This window comes from Andrographis paniculata, unplaced genomic scaffold (genome assembly GCF_009805555.1).
Source record: "Andrographis paniculata isolate CXL003 unplaced genomic scaffold, ASM980555v1 Contig86END, whole genome shotgun sequence".
Lineage (NCBI taxonomy): Eukaryota > Viridiplantae > Streptophyta > Magnoliopsida > Lamiales > Acanthaceae > Andrographis > Andrographis paniculata.
In genome coordinates this window covers 6,722,327-6,738,546 of record NW_026137624.1, presented here as the reverse complement: position 1 = coordinate 6,738,546, position 16,220 = coordinate 6,722,327, and the positions used below count along the sequence as shown (strand labels likewise).

Genomic DNA, 16,220 nt, shown 5'->3' with positions numbered 1-16,220 from the left:
GAGTAGTAGCGTCTTTAGGTTCCAGCTGTTAAGAAAAAGCCGGTGAGTGGAGTTTTATTGATCGATATGGTGAGGGTTGACCGTTAGCCCACTAATTAATTACCACTCCAACTTAGCAAGCCCACACACCTTTTGCGTTTGACTTTTTTTTAAGGTTGGCATTTCTTAATATTATCATAACTCATAATGCATATTTTAAAAATATCTCATTTCATCATACTTCAATTTATTATTATTTTATTTTCTCGCTATTTATTTTTGCTACCATAATAAGCTCTTCATATGATATATCAAATGTTTTGACTTTGCTAATCCTTAATCACACTCCACTAAATAATTATATTATTCCAACCCTCAATTATTGTTACAACTACGCTTAAAAACTCAATATGACATATGTGCTTACAAAATTGCCACAAAAGAAGCGTAAAAGAATATTTGTATAGCTTTAAATATAAATAACCTAATTGTATATTTTTCTTTTTATGTAAGTCTTGTATGAATTTGATGGCATTCCCGAGCAAAGTGAGAATTAAATATAAAAGAGATTGGGTTTTGTTTTATGTGTTAATAGGAACAAAATGCGCTTTTAGGTCATATATCATGAATTTTTAAATAAATATAAAAAAATTCTCAAGGCGCACTTATGAATATTAACGACTTAAATAGGTGGCAATGGGTCGGCGTTAATCCCTTGCTTTGGAGTATTGTGGAGTAATTGTTTTTCCATTTTCTAATAAATAATAGTAATATTAGTAATTTATAAATAAAAATAAATAAAGTTTTCAATGATTTATCAAATGACAGTTCATTAGCTACAAGAAATACTAGTACAGTAATTAATTAGCCACGGGACGTACACTCCCTGGTCCCGTCCTTGTCGCGTTAGTCACGTGCCTGTTGTTTAGATCACCCTCACCCATGCAATAATACAATGAATCCATTTAATCAAGTCAAATAATAGATTACCTTCCACAATACATAAATAAATAAAATTTACAAACCAAAGGTACAAATAATCCGTGTGTATAGCTGCATATAATATATATATTTTAAATGAAGTATTTTAAAATTTTAAAAATATAGTCATTTTTTTACATGAAATTAAAATTGATGTTTTTTTTTTTTAGTATTTTTATTTTTGTATTGAGTATGATTAAGCTCAATAATATAAAAATAATGTTAGTGTTGAACTTTAGACCTTTTTATTTCTTTTGTTGAATTATTAACCTTTGTTTTATTTTGTGTTTGTATACTGCAATTTTTTAGTAGTATTATTGTAAAAATATGTCTGAATTCGTTGCTGGATTAATAGAACTTTAAAGTGTTTTTTTTTTTTTTTTTTCACTTTAAAAGAAGAATGAAAAAAAAAGGGGGGTGGGGTGGGGGTGGGGGTGGGGGTGGGGATGGTGGAGGTCGCTTGGCTTCAAAGTGAAGTATTTGTTCCTTCTCTTAATTGGAAATCCTAATTAATTAAATCGTATTTTCATTTTCTTTTGACTTTGGTAATCCCTAATCGCACACCACTAAGCAATAATACTCTTTTTTATTTTAATATATATTTTTTTCCAATACCCTCTACAGCTCTACTTGTCAATTAAATATATGCGAAAATCAATAGTACCATATTTGACTTTTGATTTATTTTTTTTATTCACAATTTTATTATTAAATCTATCACTAACAAGTATATTATATTCAAATTTTATTTAAAATATTATACGTAACAACTATTTTTACATCATAAATATTAAATAGTTAAATTACTGCAGTAATTTCACATTTCATCAAACATAAAAAAATATATGAAAACTTGTGGTAGTAACGTGTACTAATCAATTTACGTGATTTGATTCACTTTGATTATATTAAATGTCTTTCACTTGAATTTGTCTTCACTGAAGTGACAATAATTCACTTCTTAATTTCATTCGACATAATTGATTCTAGAAAAACAATTTATAAAAATGCGTGGGACAATATAGAAACATAATAATTCACATTTGTTTATTTATTTTTTGTGTATATATGTTTACTGAGAAGTTTAATATAATATGTTTTGAAAATAAATAATTTCAATATATTCACTAGTCCATTTTTTTTAAATATAGTACTACTTATTTTTATAAAACATCATGGCAAAATACTATTAAAACAAAATAAATAAATAATAATAATAAAAAAACTCGATTCAAATCTAAACCAAACAAACACTAAATACTTTCATTGATGAAGTAATTAAGTACCAATAAATGAAGATAAGATTTATTAAGACAAGTGGAAATTATGTAATGGTTAATTTAATATGGTAATGCAAATAACAATGCCCTTCACTTGTCTGCTTCTTAATAGTTTAAAATTTTAATTAAATCAAGAGTATAATATTATAGTTTTAACAATATAAACATCATGTAAAATATTTGTATCCAACCCATATATCTAATTTAAAATATAGTATTTAGCATTGAGTGACAAATTTAAATTGAATATATCTCAGATTTATATGTTTTATTTTTATCTTTTATTGATGAAATTATAATAACTTTTGAGTAATAGTAATAGTAATAGTAATATGAACGCATAAAAGACAAGTATTAAAAAAAAATAGATTTGTTATGCTGTCCACAGTAAGTGGGCCCAGCAGATATATAGTAGCAGATTGAACGGTCCAGATTTCTGAAGGTTAGGTAAGCGACGGTGATCCTTCTTTAGTCTCATTCACTTTATTCGTGGAGGATTTTCAATCAAAAAGAGAATCACAATATGCATATTATTTAACTTTTTTTGTTGTTCAAAAAGTATTTTTATTCATTTTTTTTTAATATTTTCTCAAAAAAAATTAGAAAAAAAAAAAAAAACCAAAAAGATAAGCAGTATAACCTACCACAAGATTAACCAATAAGAACCTGCCACGTCTAAATTCGTGATAACGTGTACACGTGTCATCTTGGGAATGGTTTCTTTAACACCAGAATTTCTGATATTTTGTGGTAATGCTACTGTAATCATAAATTGACTCGGTCCAAATAAATCTCATAATTAATATTTTGTTTTTGTTTTTATTTTTGTTTTATAGTCCAACCACTAACAAATAATTTCTAACCTTTTTTTAAAAAAAATTAAATGCGGCAGCTGTCCAATTTAATGATCATATTTCGTAGAATATTATTGAAGAAATGAAATAGTTCAATAATTATGCTTGTTTTTCATTTAAGTTATGTTTATTTTTTATTGTTGGATTTTTAATTTTTTTTTTCTGTTTTTTTTAGTAAACAAACATCATTTTGTACTTGTAACTTTTTACTATAAAAAAAATTCTATTTTTATTTATTATTTAAAATATTTGTATCCGATTAAATAAACATAAATTAATTTTTATGTACATTAAAATAATCCATATACATAATTGAAAATAAATTGGATGTGTAACGCAAGAATATAATTATGAATGGAAACAACAACAACAATAAAATTTCATGCATTTCTTAAATTTTGAAATAAACTTTGATAGTTACATTTTTTTTAAAAAAAAAAAATTAACTCTCGTCTTATAAATTTCAATATTTGATTAATTATTTAGTTATGTTTATATGGTATTCATGATTCATACATCTTTTGTCCATGTATAATTTTAGTTAGTTTAATATTTCATTTTTATTTTATTTAAAAATTTACATATTTTAATTTATAATTTATTTTGATTTTAATTTATAATTATTTTTATTAATATATTTTTTAATTATTTATTAATTATATTTTTTAAATTTTCGTATATGACATGAGAGGGAGATAGTGTATTTTTCAATTTGGACATTATTCATTAAAAATAATATATTAAAAAATATTCTTTTTTAAAAATTATTTTAAGATAAAATGATAAGTTTAAAAATATTACATCTATCACCTCTTTAATTACATAGAAAATAAAAATATAATTGGATTATGTAATTAATTATGTGAAGTTTATCTAAAGTGGGTCAAATACGCAAAGAAAATTCGCAATTAAAAAAATAAAAATAAAATAAAGGTAAAGGAAGCTACAGGCTACAGCCATGGCGGATTGGCGTTTATATAAGACGATAAGATCTGCAGCAACATCTTCATCGAGAGAAAAAAAAGTAGTAATCAGTGAGGGTGAGGCCACCACCAAAACGAGTGTTTGATTTCCATTTTTTGTTTCTTTAATTTCTTCCCCCCCTTCAATCCCCGCTTCTTCGATCCCTTTCTGTCATCGTCTGTCTTTCAAAAAAAAAGCTGCGATCTGAATTTGCAAACCCTAATTTTAAAAGGCTTCATCTTTTTATTCTGAAAGCCAGATGATTCAGAACAGAGATCAATTTTTTATAAATTTTGTCAAAAATTTCAAGTTTTAGATTCCGATTGAGCCACGAGGGTTTCGTTTTTTGTCAATCCCTCAAGTTTCTCGGATTTTTAGTTTCTTTAACTTTGCCTGAAAGGTGTTCGACAAATTGCCTCTTAAAAGAAAAGAAAAAAAAAAAAAAGGAATCTTTTTTAGCCTCTCACCTGTTCTTCAGTTTTTAGTACGAGAAACAGGCTGTAATTTGTGGTTAATTTGATCTGAAATTTTCTTTCTTGTTTCCTTAATTTTCATGGATATGTATTGTTCTTCAAGCAGCAATCAGTTCTTGTCTGTAGATCCATTGAGAGAAGAGCTAATGGAAGCTCTCCAGCCGTTTGTTAAAAGTTCTTCCATTTCTTCTCCAAACAGCTTCTGTTCTTCATCTTCTTCACCCTCATCTTATCTTGATTCTTTCTCTTCTGATCCATCAATGGCGGCTGCTTATCCCCCAATCCAATCAAGAACCTTTTCTCCACTCCCTCAACCCCAATCATTCGATCTGCAATTCCATCTCCAATTGCTGCAACAGGAGCAGCTGATCAATTACCAGTTAGCTCAAAACCAGACCTTCCATGGCCGATTTCTTTCCCCCAAACCTGTCCTGATGAAACAGTCTGCAAATTACCCCAAGCCTGCCAAGCTCTACAGAGGAGTGAGGCAGAGGCATTGGGGAAAATGGGTTGCCGAAATCCGGCTTCCGAAAAACCGAACCAGACTCTGGCTCGGCACCTACGACACCGCCGAGGAGGCAGCGCTGGCGTACGACGCCGCCGCCTACAAGCTCCGGGGAGACTCCGGCAGGCTCAATTTCCCGCATCTGAAGCAGCAATTGTCGCGGGATTCGTCGACAGGTGGCCTCAAGCCTTTGCATTCCTCCGTGGATGCTAAGCTTGAGGCCATCTGTCGAACCCTCGCCGCCGACGATCAGAAACAAAGGTCCCGGAGCTCGAAGAATTGCAGTAAGTCCGACGAGGCGTCGGAGGTGGAAGAGGGATTGAAAGTTTCGGAATTGGATGAAACAGTGAAGGTAGAGCCACCGGCTTCGCCGGAGTCCGGGATCACTTTCCTCGACTTCCCGGAGCCGTCGTCGTGCTTCGACGAATGCGATAATTTGATGCTGCTGCAGAAATACCCTTCGGTTGAGATTGATTGGGCAGCTCTGTAATAGATATGTTTTTGTGTTTGTGTCATCATCTCATCTGCAATGGAGTTTTTGACATGTGCAGATGGGATTGGATTGAATCTTGTTTTTGTGTAATAGTAAGGTAGGGTTGGTCTGAATCTGCATCTGCAATTGCTTGTGGTTTTTGTTTCCAAGCATTGCAGCCATGGCAGGGGAGGGAGATCCAGTTTATTTTTTACTGTATTTCTCTACTTTCTTCATTACCTTACCTTCAGTTGTATAAATTAAGAAATAAATAAATTGCTCTTGTTTTTGTGAAAATTTTGTTTCATCTTCAACACACACACACAGTTTAAAAATCGACACAATCGATACTAAAAAATTAACTAATTTACATAAACACAGTTATCATTTTTGTGTCACAGCTTGTGCCTTGAAATGAGTTTACTAACAAAAAACAAAAAATTGTTTGGTGAGCTTTTCAGTGCTTGATTGATTTTTTCATAAATGTAATTCTATTTATTACTTATTTTCTTAAATCAAGTTTACACTATAAATCAATTGAGTTTGAAGTTAATTGATTGAATATATACATATATGATCAATTATTAAGTTAATTATTAATCCAAAGATTCCATAAACAAAAGCAAAAAGCCAGCCCTACGATTGAAAATTCGACCAAAATACATTTAAAAGTATAATTTGACTAGTATGATTTGTCTCTTAAATTTAAGTCCCAAACTATTAAGTTTAATTAAAAATTTATCCAATATACATTAAAAAAATTAACGTATTCCTGCGTTATATATATAAAAGACTATTGCAATGCCACTATCATAAAAATTTATACTATTGTAATGATCTGAATAAAACAAAAAACTAATGCAATGCCACTGTCATAAAAATAAAAATAAAAACTATTGCAATAGTCATGAGTCATGTGTTCAAAATAGCATGTTTCAGGTCACTTGTCATTCATGGTTCGAATAGTGTGGTCTTCCTGTCGAACCTAGTTTGCAGGGTATTAATTTCGGCTGAAGTTTAGCCGGTACGTATTTTTGGATAGCAGCCTGCGAATTCTCACGTCATTTAAACAAAACAAAAAAAAAAAAAAAAAAAAAAAAACATAACATGCATTCCTCTAATATGATTTGTCTACAAAAAAAAAAAAAAAAAAACGATTGCAATGTAATAATGGTTGTGTGCAAATTTCGTTTTCTTTGCTAGTGTAGATATTTTTGTAAGGGTCGAAAAGTCTAATGTATGTAGTATGATGATTATGATGATGTGTGTTTTATGGAGTGATAGAATGAATGAATGACAAGTCAATTATTGGATGGAAAGTTGATCTGTTCGACCTAAATTTTGCATCCACATTTATTATAGCTATTGGATAGGACACGTGGACATTGATGAATAAATGCATGAATTAATTGCATTTATGAGTAGTTTGACTTTTGACTCATTCAACACACCAAAATAGTGTGTGATAAGAGTGTGCGTGTGTGTGTGTCGTGTCACTGACACATCATTTATCTTTCCATGGCACGAATAGCTATTGCTCATTCTCAGCATTTCATTCCATCCCTTTGAATGATTAATTATACCATACTCATAAAATTAAATATATATATATATATATGTACTGATTTGCATTGTCTATAAGTATAATATTAATATTTGAAAATTTAAGTAAAAATATTTAATTGAATTTTTTTGAATGATATATATGTATAAAAAATAACACTAGTTAAAAACATACACTTGTTCGAGCCTCCTAAATCTAGTTGTAGTGGGCTGGGCTGGTCTGGGACTGGGACTGGGACTGGGCCAGAGAGCCCAGTAGACAGTTGATCTTGTAACAAATTAATTATTTTAATAAGCTTAAAAAATATTCAACTTCTAAATTATGAATAATAATTAAATATAAGATTATATATTTCAAATAATCTTAAGAAAGCCCACTTCAGTATTTTTGGGCCCAATTTAAATATTCATAAGGTCCAAAATAAGGAGCCCATGGTTTGCAAGCCCATCGATTTCTCTTTGATCATCAATAAAGTAAAATAATATTTTAGTACATTTATGATTAATTACCAATTTTCTCCTACAATTCACATAAAGTAAATTTTTTTAATAAGTTAGTTTCAATATATATATGATAATTTAATTGAAACGTATTCATGTCCAAAAATTTAAAATATTCTAAAGTGAAATATTCATTTGAAGCATTGATTGGAGAATTACAATCGACAAAATATTTCTAGTCACGTGTTACAGCACATGATGCTTCTGATGTTTGAATTTCTTTTTTGCCTCACACGTCTCTTGTATTTACAATTAGATTCCTCCACCCATATTATATATTTTAAACTAAAAGTCTAAAATTAAGGAAAACATAATTTATTTTTGAAATATAAAAAATTTATTATGTTTATGAGTGGAAGAAAGTAAAATTATTGTTAATTTTTGTATATATCAAAAGATCTTTCTACTTAATACATAAAATAAAATAAATTTAGTCTCTCGTATAGATCAAACATATTAATTGAACTGAATTATTATATATTATGATGATATTATAAAAAACAATTCATTTAGAGTGTATATTTTGAGTTAAAATTTGAATAGTAAAATATATGAATTTGAATAATGGTACGAGTGATATAAATAAGTATGATGCGATGTTTTGAATAAAAAATTAATTTTTAATATAATATAAAAAATATATTAAATATTTAATTGATGTTTTTGGAAGAAAAAATTTTGTAGAAAAGAATGTAAATTTCTCAAAATCCTTCAAAGAAACACACTAACATAACTTTTTAAATTAATTGCTTCCATAGTTGTTTGTAGCCACCTTGACATAAATTAAATGTTCTTTCAAGGAAAATTATCTAAGACATATACCATTTTTTTTTTTTTAAAAAAAAAGAGAATAAAATAAAATTACTATAGAAATTGACATGATTTCAAATAAATTAATGTCACAGCTATAAATTAAAGTCATAATTGAATTATCTGACTTAGAAAGAATAAATAGTTGAATTTCAACCAACAACCGAATTTTAACTTCTAACTTTACTAAATGGGATAGTGACTTTAAAGAATATATATAGTTGTAGATTCATCATTTATCTTTATAGTTTCTAAAAATATATTTGAATGATAAAATTCTGCATATAAATGTAAATGTCTATATGCCCACTTATATATTCTTACTTATTTGCTTGAAATAAATTGATCAGTTTCAATGAACAGAATATTGAAGTAACTTTAGAAGAATGTAAATACTTTAATTTCTCTAATCACAATTATATTAAAAATGAATTATCCATAAAATGATTCACTAAGGTATCCTTAATTAAAGAATAAACCATACATCATCGTAAAAAGAGTTATTTAAAATGTGTATATATATATATATATATTCTAATTTAATATCTAAATAATTAAAACATGTCACTAAAAAAGAAACTTTTGAAGATATAGAATTATTTTATAAGAGATAATTTTCGTAATATTGAAAATTTTAAAGCACGTTGGAAAAAAATAGAATCTTTATTCTCTTGCTACCATCTTCGCATTTATGCTGAGATGATGGTCACCGAACAATTTATATCATTTTGAAAATAGTTGATCGATATTGATGCTCTAATTGAAACCCTAGATTGTTTAGAGTCACATTGAATAATTAATCAAATAAATTATGCCTATGATTGTATGAATTATTATTATTATTTATAATTTTACTAGTAGAATGAATAATTAAAATCTTCTCGATGTTTATTTTTAAAAAAAAAAATGAAAAGAAATTTCGAAGTCATGCATGTGCTTGAACATAATGCTAAGAATCTCAATACATTTTCTATGGTGTGGGTTTATTTATGGTACAATAATTCTAAAACTTTTCAAATGCTGCCTTTTTTTTCCATATAATTGTAGAAATTTCGTAAGAACTTTTGAATAATCAGAGTTGATAGGAGATTCTTTTCATTTTGTGTTCATTACTATTTTTTTTTGCTCCGTTGATTGTTTCGATTCTCTATTCAAAGCTTATAGAGTTACAAATGAAAGTACGAATTCTTGGAGTTTATTCTTTTGTATTTTTATTACTATTCATCTTTTAAAAAAAACGTTACATCTTAGAAAAGTATTACAAACTGTTCACATTATACAACAATTAGTGCAAAGAAAATTATACTTCAAGACTAAGTTATTTAAAACAATCTCCCAAACCATATAATATGTAGTGTATATATATATATAGATATTAGGATCTATGATTTGTCACAATATTAAATAATGCAGAAATATCAGCAATATATAATATTAAAATATAATCATGTACAACATTATTGCTTTTAATTAGACTTAATTAATGGTACACTTGCATGCATCATGTCAACATTATCACTAATTATTTCAATAACCACCTAATAGAAAAACACACAGGCACACATCTATTATCATTTTTAATATTATAAATATATAATTTGAGTGAAACAAACCCTAATATGATAAAAAAATAAAATTAAAGAAAATTAAAACTATATGCATATACATTAATTAATCATCATAGTTTCACTATTCGCACCGAATTTTTTGACCAAATAAAATAAGATAAAAATTTTATATGTTTCTACAACGTATATAAGACCGGAGCATAAAATCTCTGTTCAATGTTTTTGTTTTGCAAAATATTTTTATTATTGTATATCATATATCTTAAATTCTAGACAACATTATGATATATATATACATATATTTCAAATAAAAAGGGTGAAATATTCATTAATTTACAATAAAATTAACAGAAAATTATAGCATAGTGACATCGAAATATCATTTAAGACACATAAAATTATTGACCTTAGTCATAGGTACTACATCATAGGATGAGCAATAAAAACTCAATATTGACTTCAATGTGTTTACAATTTCTAAATATCAAAGGAAATTGTATAGGTTTGACTTTTATTTTGTATGTCAAATTTAAAATTTGTAAATTGAGCTCACCTCGACTAAGAAATACAAGCATGATATTACTAAATGGTTCATAAGTTGTAAGATATATATATATATAATGCAGTCATATAAATTTTTATTGAAAAATATATAAGAATATATATATATATATATATGCATATGTATATGTATCTCATAGAGAATAAAATAAGAGTAAAGAGTTGTTAGAATTGAATGATATAAGTATAAATTTAGGAAAATATAACATATAGTAGTTAATATGTATCTAACCTATGGAAAAATATAAATACGAAGGATTAATTATGATCCTATGTATGTGTGTTTATTAATTATTATTTATTTTCTTAAGTTTACTTTTCTTTTTTTTTAAATAGATGTACATATGTTCAAATTATTTCATATAATAAGTTTAAAAATCACGTATAGTTTATTTACTGTGACAAAATATAAATTAATAATACAATTAAACCACTCAAACAATTTATTTAGAGAAAAAAAATGTTACCCGTGGGATGATTTTTCCGTTTTATCTTTTGTGCAAAAATTATTTGGTAAAGTCACAAATTCCTTAATGAAATGCTATATGTTCGTAGATATTTTCAAATATACTTATAATGATAGGAGCTCAATAATATTATGAAAGAATTTTTTTTATATTATTTAGAAAATAAATAAATAAATAAATAAAGTATGATGCTGCTGGTTTTCTGCGCTGCTTGTTTCCTAGTAATTGTTTTGCCCTTTGCAATTTGGGAAGGTCAGTTTATTCAATAGGGGTAAAACAGGTATTTCCTTGGTTGAGTGTTAGGGCAACTGCACGTGGCACGACCCCACACATGGCCACCCTCCGACTGCCACGTTTCAAAGCGACGACAGAGATACTGACACGCTGGACTGAGCCCACTCCGACGACTATATATGACTAATGCCTGCAGAATAAATCTACATCGTTGATATCGTTGACCTTAGAAATGAACGGTAAAGATTAATTATGGTGTTCAGATCCCGGAGTTGGTGTTAGTTTGTATGCTCCTTGTCATCGCTGCAACTATAAAACGAACCAGACTGCGTTACAACTTCCTCACACATGAACACTCCCTTCTTTCATTGAGCCTCTTATTGGCTGCCGGATTCTTGATTTGAGCGGAGTTTTTGATTTGTTTCTGTCTCTCTTTCGTCTCCAATTGCTTCCGCGATCGAGCAGTTCATCCAATTTTCGAAGATCATTTAAGGTGAGTTCTGAATTCGAACGGTTTCAATTTGAGGAATTGGGGTTTAGGGTTCGTTGCTAGGGTTCTTAAACCGACAATTAAATGGAATGCGTTAATTTTGTACGTAATTCTATCAGGAATAATCATGACGAACCAAAATGTGATGGTTGCCGACGCAAAATCGGGGATCAACGTGGCGATAAGGGTGGCGGTTACTGGTTCGTCGTCGTCGCTTTTCCCCACGCCGGCGCAAAAACCTCTCGCCGGCGCGTACATCACAATCTCGAAGAAGAAGCTCCTCCTGCAGGACATCAACGCTGGCTCCAGATCAATCAACGCCTGGGTTGATTCAATGAGAGCTTCCTCCCCCACCAATCTCAAATCCTCGTCGCCGCCGCCGCTCTCCGGCGACCAAATCTCCTGGAATGTAAGCCTTAACTCATCATGTTTGCTACAGAATTTCACTCGAAAACAATTTGATTTACAAAATAAAAATAAAAAAGTACAGATATATCATCCATCTGCACTCAACATGTTGGACGAAATTGCCAAGGCAGCAAAGGGGAAGCAAATCGTGATGTTTCTTGACTACGACGGCACTCTTTCGCCGATAGTCGACGATCCCGAAAAAGCCTTCCTGTCTGACTCGGTAATACTTCATTATATGTGGATTTCTTGATTAATTATGGCTAATTTGGATGTCTATTATATACAGATGAGGACAACAGTGAGAAAACTTGCTAAATATTTCCCCACTGCCATAGTGAGTGGAAGGTGCAGAGACAAGGTTAGTTAATACACTTCATATTCTTAATTACTTAATAGTTTAAACACTATAAATTAAAATATTTGGTGTCTTTCTTGGATGTGTAGGTGTACAGTTTTGTGCGATTGTCAGAATTATATTATGCTGGAAGCCATGGCATGGATATCAAAGCCCCATCTAAAGGCTCCAAATATAATAAAGTAAATTATTAAAGCTATTGATATCATTTTTCATTTTAGAGTCGGATCAATTGTGTATAGTTAACTGATATGATTCATATGTTGTGTGGATCAAATTAATCAGGAGGACGGAGGTGTGCTTTTCCAGCCTGCAACTGAATACCTTCCCATGATAGATGAGGCCAGTTTATTTTTAATTAATAATTGAATAATGATTTGATTGTGAATGATAATAATAAATTTGAATTAACGAGGAATGTTTATATGGATGCATGCAGGTTTATAAAGCACTGTTGGAAGTGACAAAAGGCACTTCAGGTGCTAAGGTGGAGAATAACAAGTTTTGTCTCTCTGTACATTTCCGCTGTGTTGATGAGAAGGTAAAATTAATTTACAAACTATTTCTTGTCTGGTAAATTTCCAGAAAACCCTTATTCTGATTAGTAGAATCTTGAGTCTCTTTTGTAATTTCTATAAAATAAAGCAACTTTTAAAAAAATAGTAACAATAATTAACTACAACACACTGGACATATATGCATATATTAATGATCGATAGGCTAAAATATTAATTAAGTATATAAGAAATGATTGATGTTGTTTTTAACAAAAGAAGAATCTTAGGTTGTAGACATATCAAACAACCAATTTGGCATTCACCTTTATTGACATAGAACCAAGTCATGAATGATAAAGACACATGCTTAGTAGATTGTTTTCTTGACAAAACCATGTCCTAAAACGACAACTTATCATTTAAAATCTGATAAAGAGTTGCAATCTTGTCGTTAATGGCAGAAATGGTCTGAACTTGCCCAGCAAGTTGGATCCGTGCTGGAGGGGTACCCAGCCCTAAGGTTGACCCAAGGAAGAAAGGTATAGACACTTAAATATAAATAATATAATTATTCAGGGTTTGCACTTATTTGATTGACCTAATTATTTAGGTGTTGGAAATTCGCCCTAATATTAAATGGGACAAAGGGAAGGCCCTTGAATTCCTATTACAGTCTATGGGTAAGTTTTTTTTTTTTTGAATGTGGTCGTCCATACTTGTAAGGAAGTATTACTTAATTGTTTAGTCTCTTCCATATTCTATGTATGCAATAACAGATTTTTAGTGAACATCTTGAATTTATATTAGGGAATTAGGTTCTCTCGATTGCACTACAGAAAAAATAGTATGTATATTTGTAACGGAATTTTGTTCTTAAAGTTTACGTAAGTAATTTATGTGTTGGATTTATATTAGTAACACGCAGCTGTAACAATCATTCTAAATCCAAACTACAATTTTGAGAATCCGTTTTAAAATCTCTAATTTATATCATTGATTCCTCATAGGATACACCAACTGCGCCAATGTCTTCCCTATATACATTGGAGATGATCGAACGGACGAGGATGCTTTTAAGGTATACCAAATTCAACATAAAATTTACTCTAAGAAAAACAATATATATATATATATATTATAGTTTGACTCGATTATTTAAAATTTTTATTAGGTCTTGAGAGAGAAGGATCAAGGATTGGGGATTCTAGTTTCCAAAATTCCAAAAGATACCAATGCATCTTACTCTTTGCAAGAACCATCCGAGGTATATATGTTTCCTCTTCTAAAGAATGAGTTATAATTCGATTACAAGGTGTATATATATATATATATATATATTCTTACAATATATCGATAATTAATTTTTGTATCTTATAGGTCATGACATTTTTACGAGGCTTGATAGATTGGAAGCAATTTGTGATAAAACGAGAGATGAAAATGAAGAGTCGACTCCAAAAGATAATAAGTCAAATTAGGGGTAGTAATTAATGTTGTAATTGCAATTACTGAAAGCTAACAATCCTTATTAAGGGAGATATAGGAAGTTGTCCCTTCCGTGTGTGGTCTTGTATTGTCCTGTACAAGGGCATTATTGTAATTCTGTACAGGGTTAACTATGTAAATACAAGCCTATTGTCGTTGCCTTAGGATATCAAGGTGAATAACCAAAGTTGTTTATAGAGAACAATTGGAACATTAATGTATAAATTTGAAGGGAATTATTTAATAATCATAGCAAGAATAATACAGATTTTTTTTTTTTTTGGATCTTTCATTTAAAAAAAGATAAAATCAAAGAGCCCTTTTTCTATTGAAATAAAATAGTGTATAAATGGAAAGAAATCATATATACAATCTAATTCATACTAACAAGAATCACAATTATATTATAAAAGACACACTACAATTAAAAGTGGACATATATTATATCTTTTGTTTCTTGTACTATACCATATGTAATTTTATTTTTCTTAAGAAATGGGATATCAAAAGTTATGAGATGAATTAAAACACCAACATCGACAGAAAATATGAGACAAAAAAGAGTTCAATACAATATCACCCAAATAAGTATTGATGTAATGTTTTGAATGTAAAATTAATTTTTAGTATAATATAAAAAATAAAAAGTAAGTATTTAATTTTATATTTTTTAATGAAAAAAATTGTTGAAATATAAGGAATCCCATAAAATCCCTCAAACAAATAAATGCTGACGGATATGATATGTACTATGATTAAAAAAACGTTGATAAATAATTTAAAAAGAAAATTAAAAATATAAAAGTAAACAATTTGGTCATTTTCACAAAATAAGTATTAATTTTATTTTCAATAAAAATATATTATTTTTTACATATTTTTTTAATAAAAATAATAAAAATAAATATTTTAATAGCACTCGGCACAATTTCTAATAACTAACAATAAAAAATATTTATAAAATTTCTTAAAAAGAACGCAACCTTAAATTTTAGATTGAGTACCTAATTTTTACTATTTGACCCTTTGATCCAACTTCAACACTTTTTTTTTTTTGTTTTTTTTTGTTTTTTTTTTTTAGGTTTTGAAAGGGAAGCCCATCCACTAACTACAACTATCTTTTCTTTTCTTTCTTTCTTGTTTCTTATATATATATATATATATATAAATAATGTGCAAATGAGATGTTGGAATCCACTTGCAAGTTTCATGGTTTTTGTGTGTTATAAGGGATCTTTTAGGATGGGGCACTTCAAATTATATTTGTATGACAACCTTAGGATGTGTAAAGATGGTGTCCATTGTCCACTACACTTGTCCCCATCATGCCTTCTTCCAACATATCACTTAATAAGTTAGGGTGACCTTTTCTCTAAAAAATATATATATATTTGTTTTAAAAGTTACAAAATCGTGTAATCTTTTGTATCTATAAATAATTGTTAATAGGTATAATAGATTTTAAAATAGATTGTAAAACTTTAATTAAAATACAAAAAGCATGTTCTTTGATATGTTCAATTATTGGTGCATTGCCAATTGCACCATAACAATGATAAGATAACTAATTTTTAAAAGTAATACTAAAAGTAATGTGGAAGATAGATAGTGGTTTATCTTCTTTTTATTAGAACCCTTTTATTAAAACTCATTTAAAAACAATATATATATACATATATATTATTTTTATATGTTAAAAGTAGAGAAAATCAAGTGCCCCATTGGGATAAACTATTGTATTTACAAATTTCTTTAAATATACTATCACTTT

At 28.7% G+C, this 16,220-nt stretch overlaps 2 protein-coding genes across 3 annotated transcripts in view; both read left to right on the top strand.

Moving 5' to 3' along the window:
* The window catches only part of LOC127242422 (ethylene-responsive transcription factor RAP2-4-like), a 43,695-nt gene extending 37,891 nt beyond the window's left edge, over positions 1–5,804 (top strand). The window contains exon 2 of the mRNA XM_051261964.1: positions 4,123–5,804. Within this exon, the coding sequence (XP_051117921.1) occupies positions 4,611–5,525 (915 nt within the window). The 5' untranslated portion in view covers positions 4,123–4,610 and the 3' untranslated portion in view covers positions 5,526–5,804. The remainder of the gene's footprint in view (positions 1–4,122) is intronic.
* Positions 5,805–11,570: 5,766 nt separating this feature from the next.
* Positions 11,571–14,677, top strand: LOC127242420 (probable trehalose-phosphate phosphatase E). Of its 2 annotated transcripts, XM_051261961.1 has the most exons (12): positions 11,571–11,704; positions 11,821–12,110; positions 12,192–12,332; positions 12,399–12,470; positions 12,557–12,649; positions 12,753–12,809; positions 12,907–13,008; positions 13,426–13,503; positions 13,575–13,644; positions 13,972–14,042; positions 14,136–14,228; positions 14,342–14,677. In XM_051261961.1, the coding sequence occupies exons 2-12, from the start codon at positions 11,829–11,831 to the stop codon at positions 14,453–14,455; spliced, it is 1,173 nt and encodes a 390-aa protein (XP_051117918.1). In that variant the 5' UTR covers positions 11,571–11,704; positions 11,821–11,828; the 3' UTR covers positions 14,456–14,677. The 2 variants fall into 2 exon arrangements, with proteins under 2 accessions (XP_051117918.1, XP_051117919.1); XM_051261962.1 differs by lacking the exon at positions 11,571–11,704 and having other exon boundaries at positions 11,993–12,110; positions 12,187–12,332.
* Positions 14,678–16,220: the final 1,543 nt, after the last annotated feature.

What these genes read in the sequence shown, in the direction of transcription:
- LOC127242420 (XM_051261961.1), top strand. Translation starts at nt 11,829, where the DNA reads ATGACGAACCAAAATGTGATGGTTGCCGACGCAAAATCGGGGATCAAC. An exon ending in AAGCCTTCCTGTCTGACTCG is followed by an intron (nt 12,333 to 12,398) that starts GTAATACTTCAT and finishes TATTATATACAG; the next exon opens with ATGAGGACAACAGTGAGAAA. An exon ending in ACCTTCCCATGATAGATGAG is followed by an intron (nt 12,810 to 12,906) that starts GCCAGTTTATTT and finishes GGATGCATGCAG; the next exon opens with GTTTATAAAGCACTGTTGGA.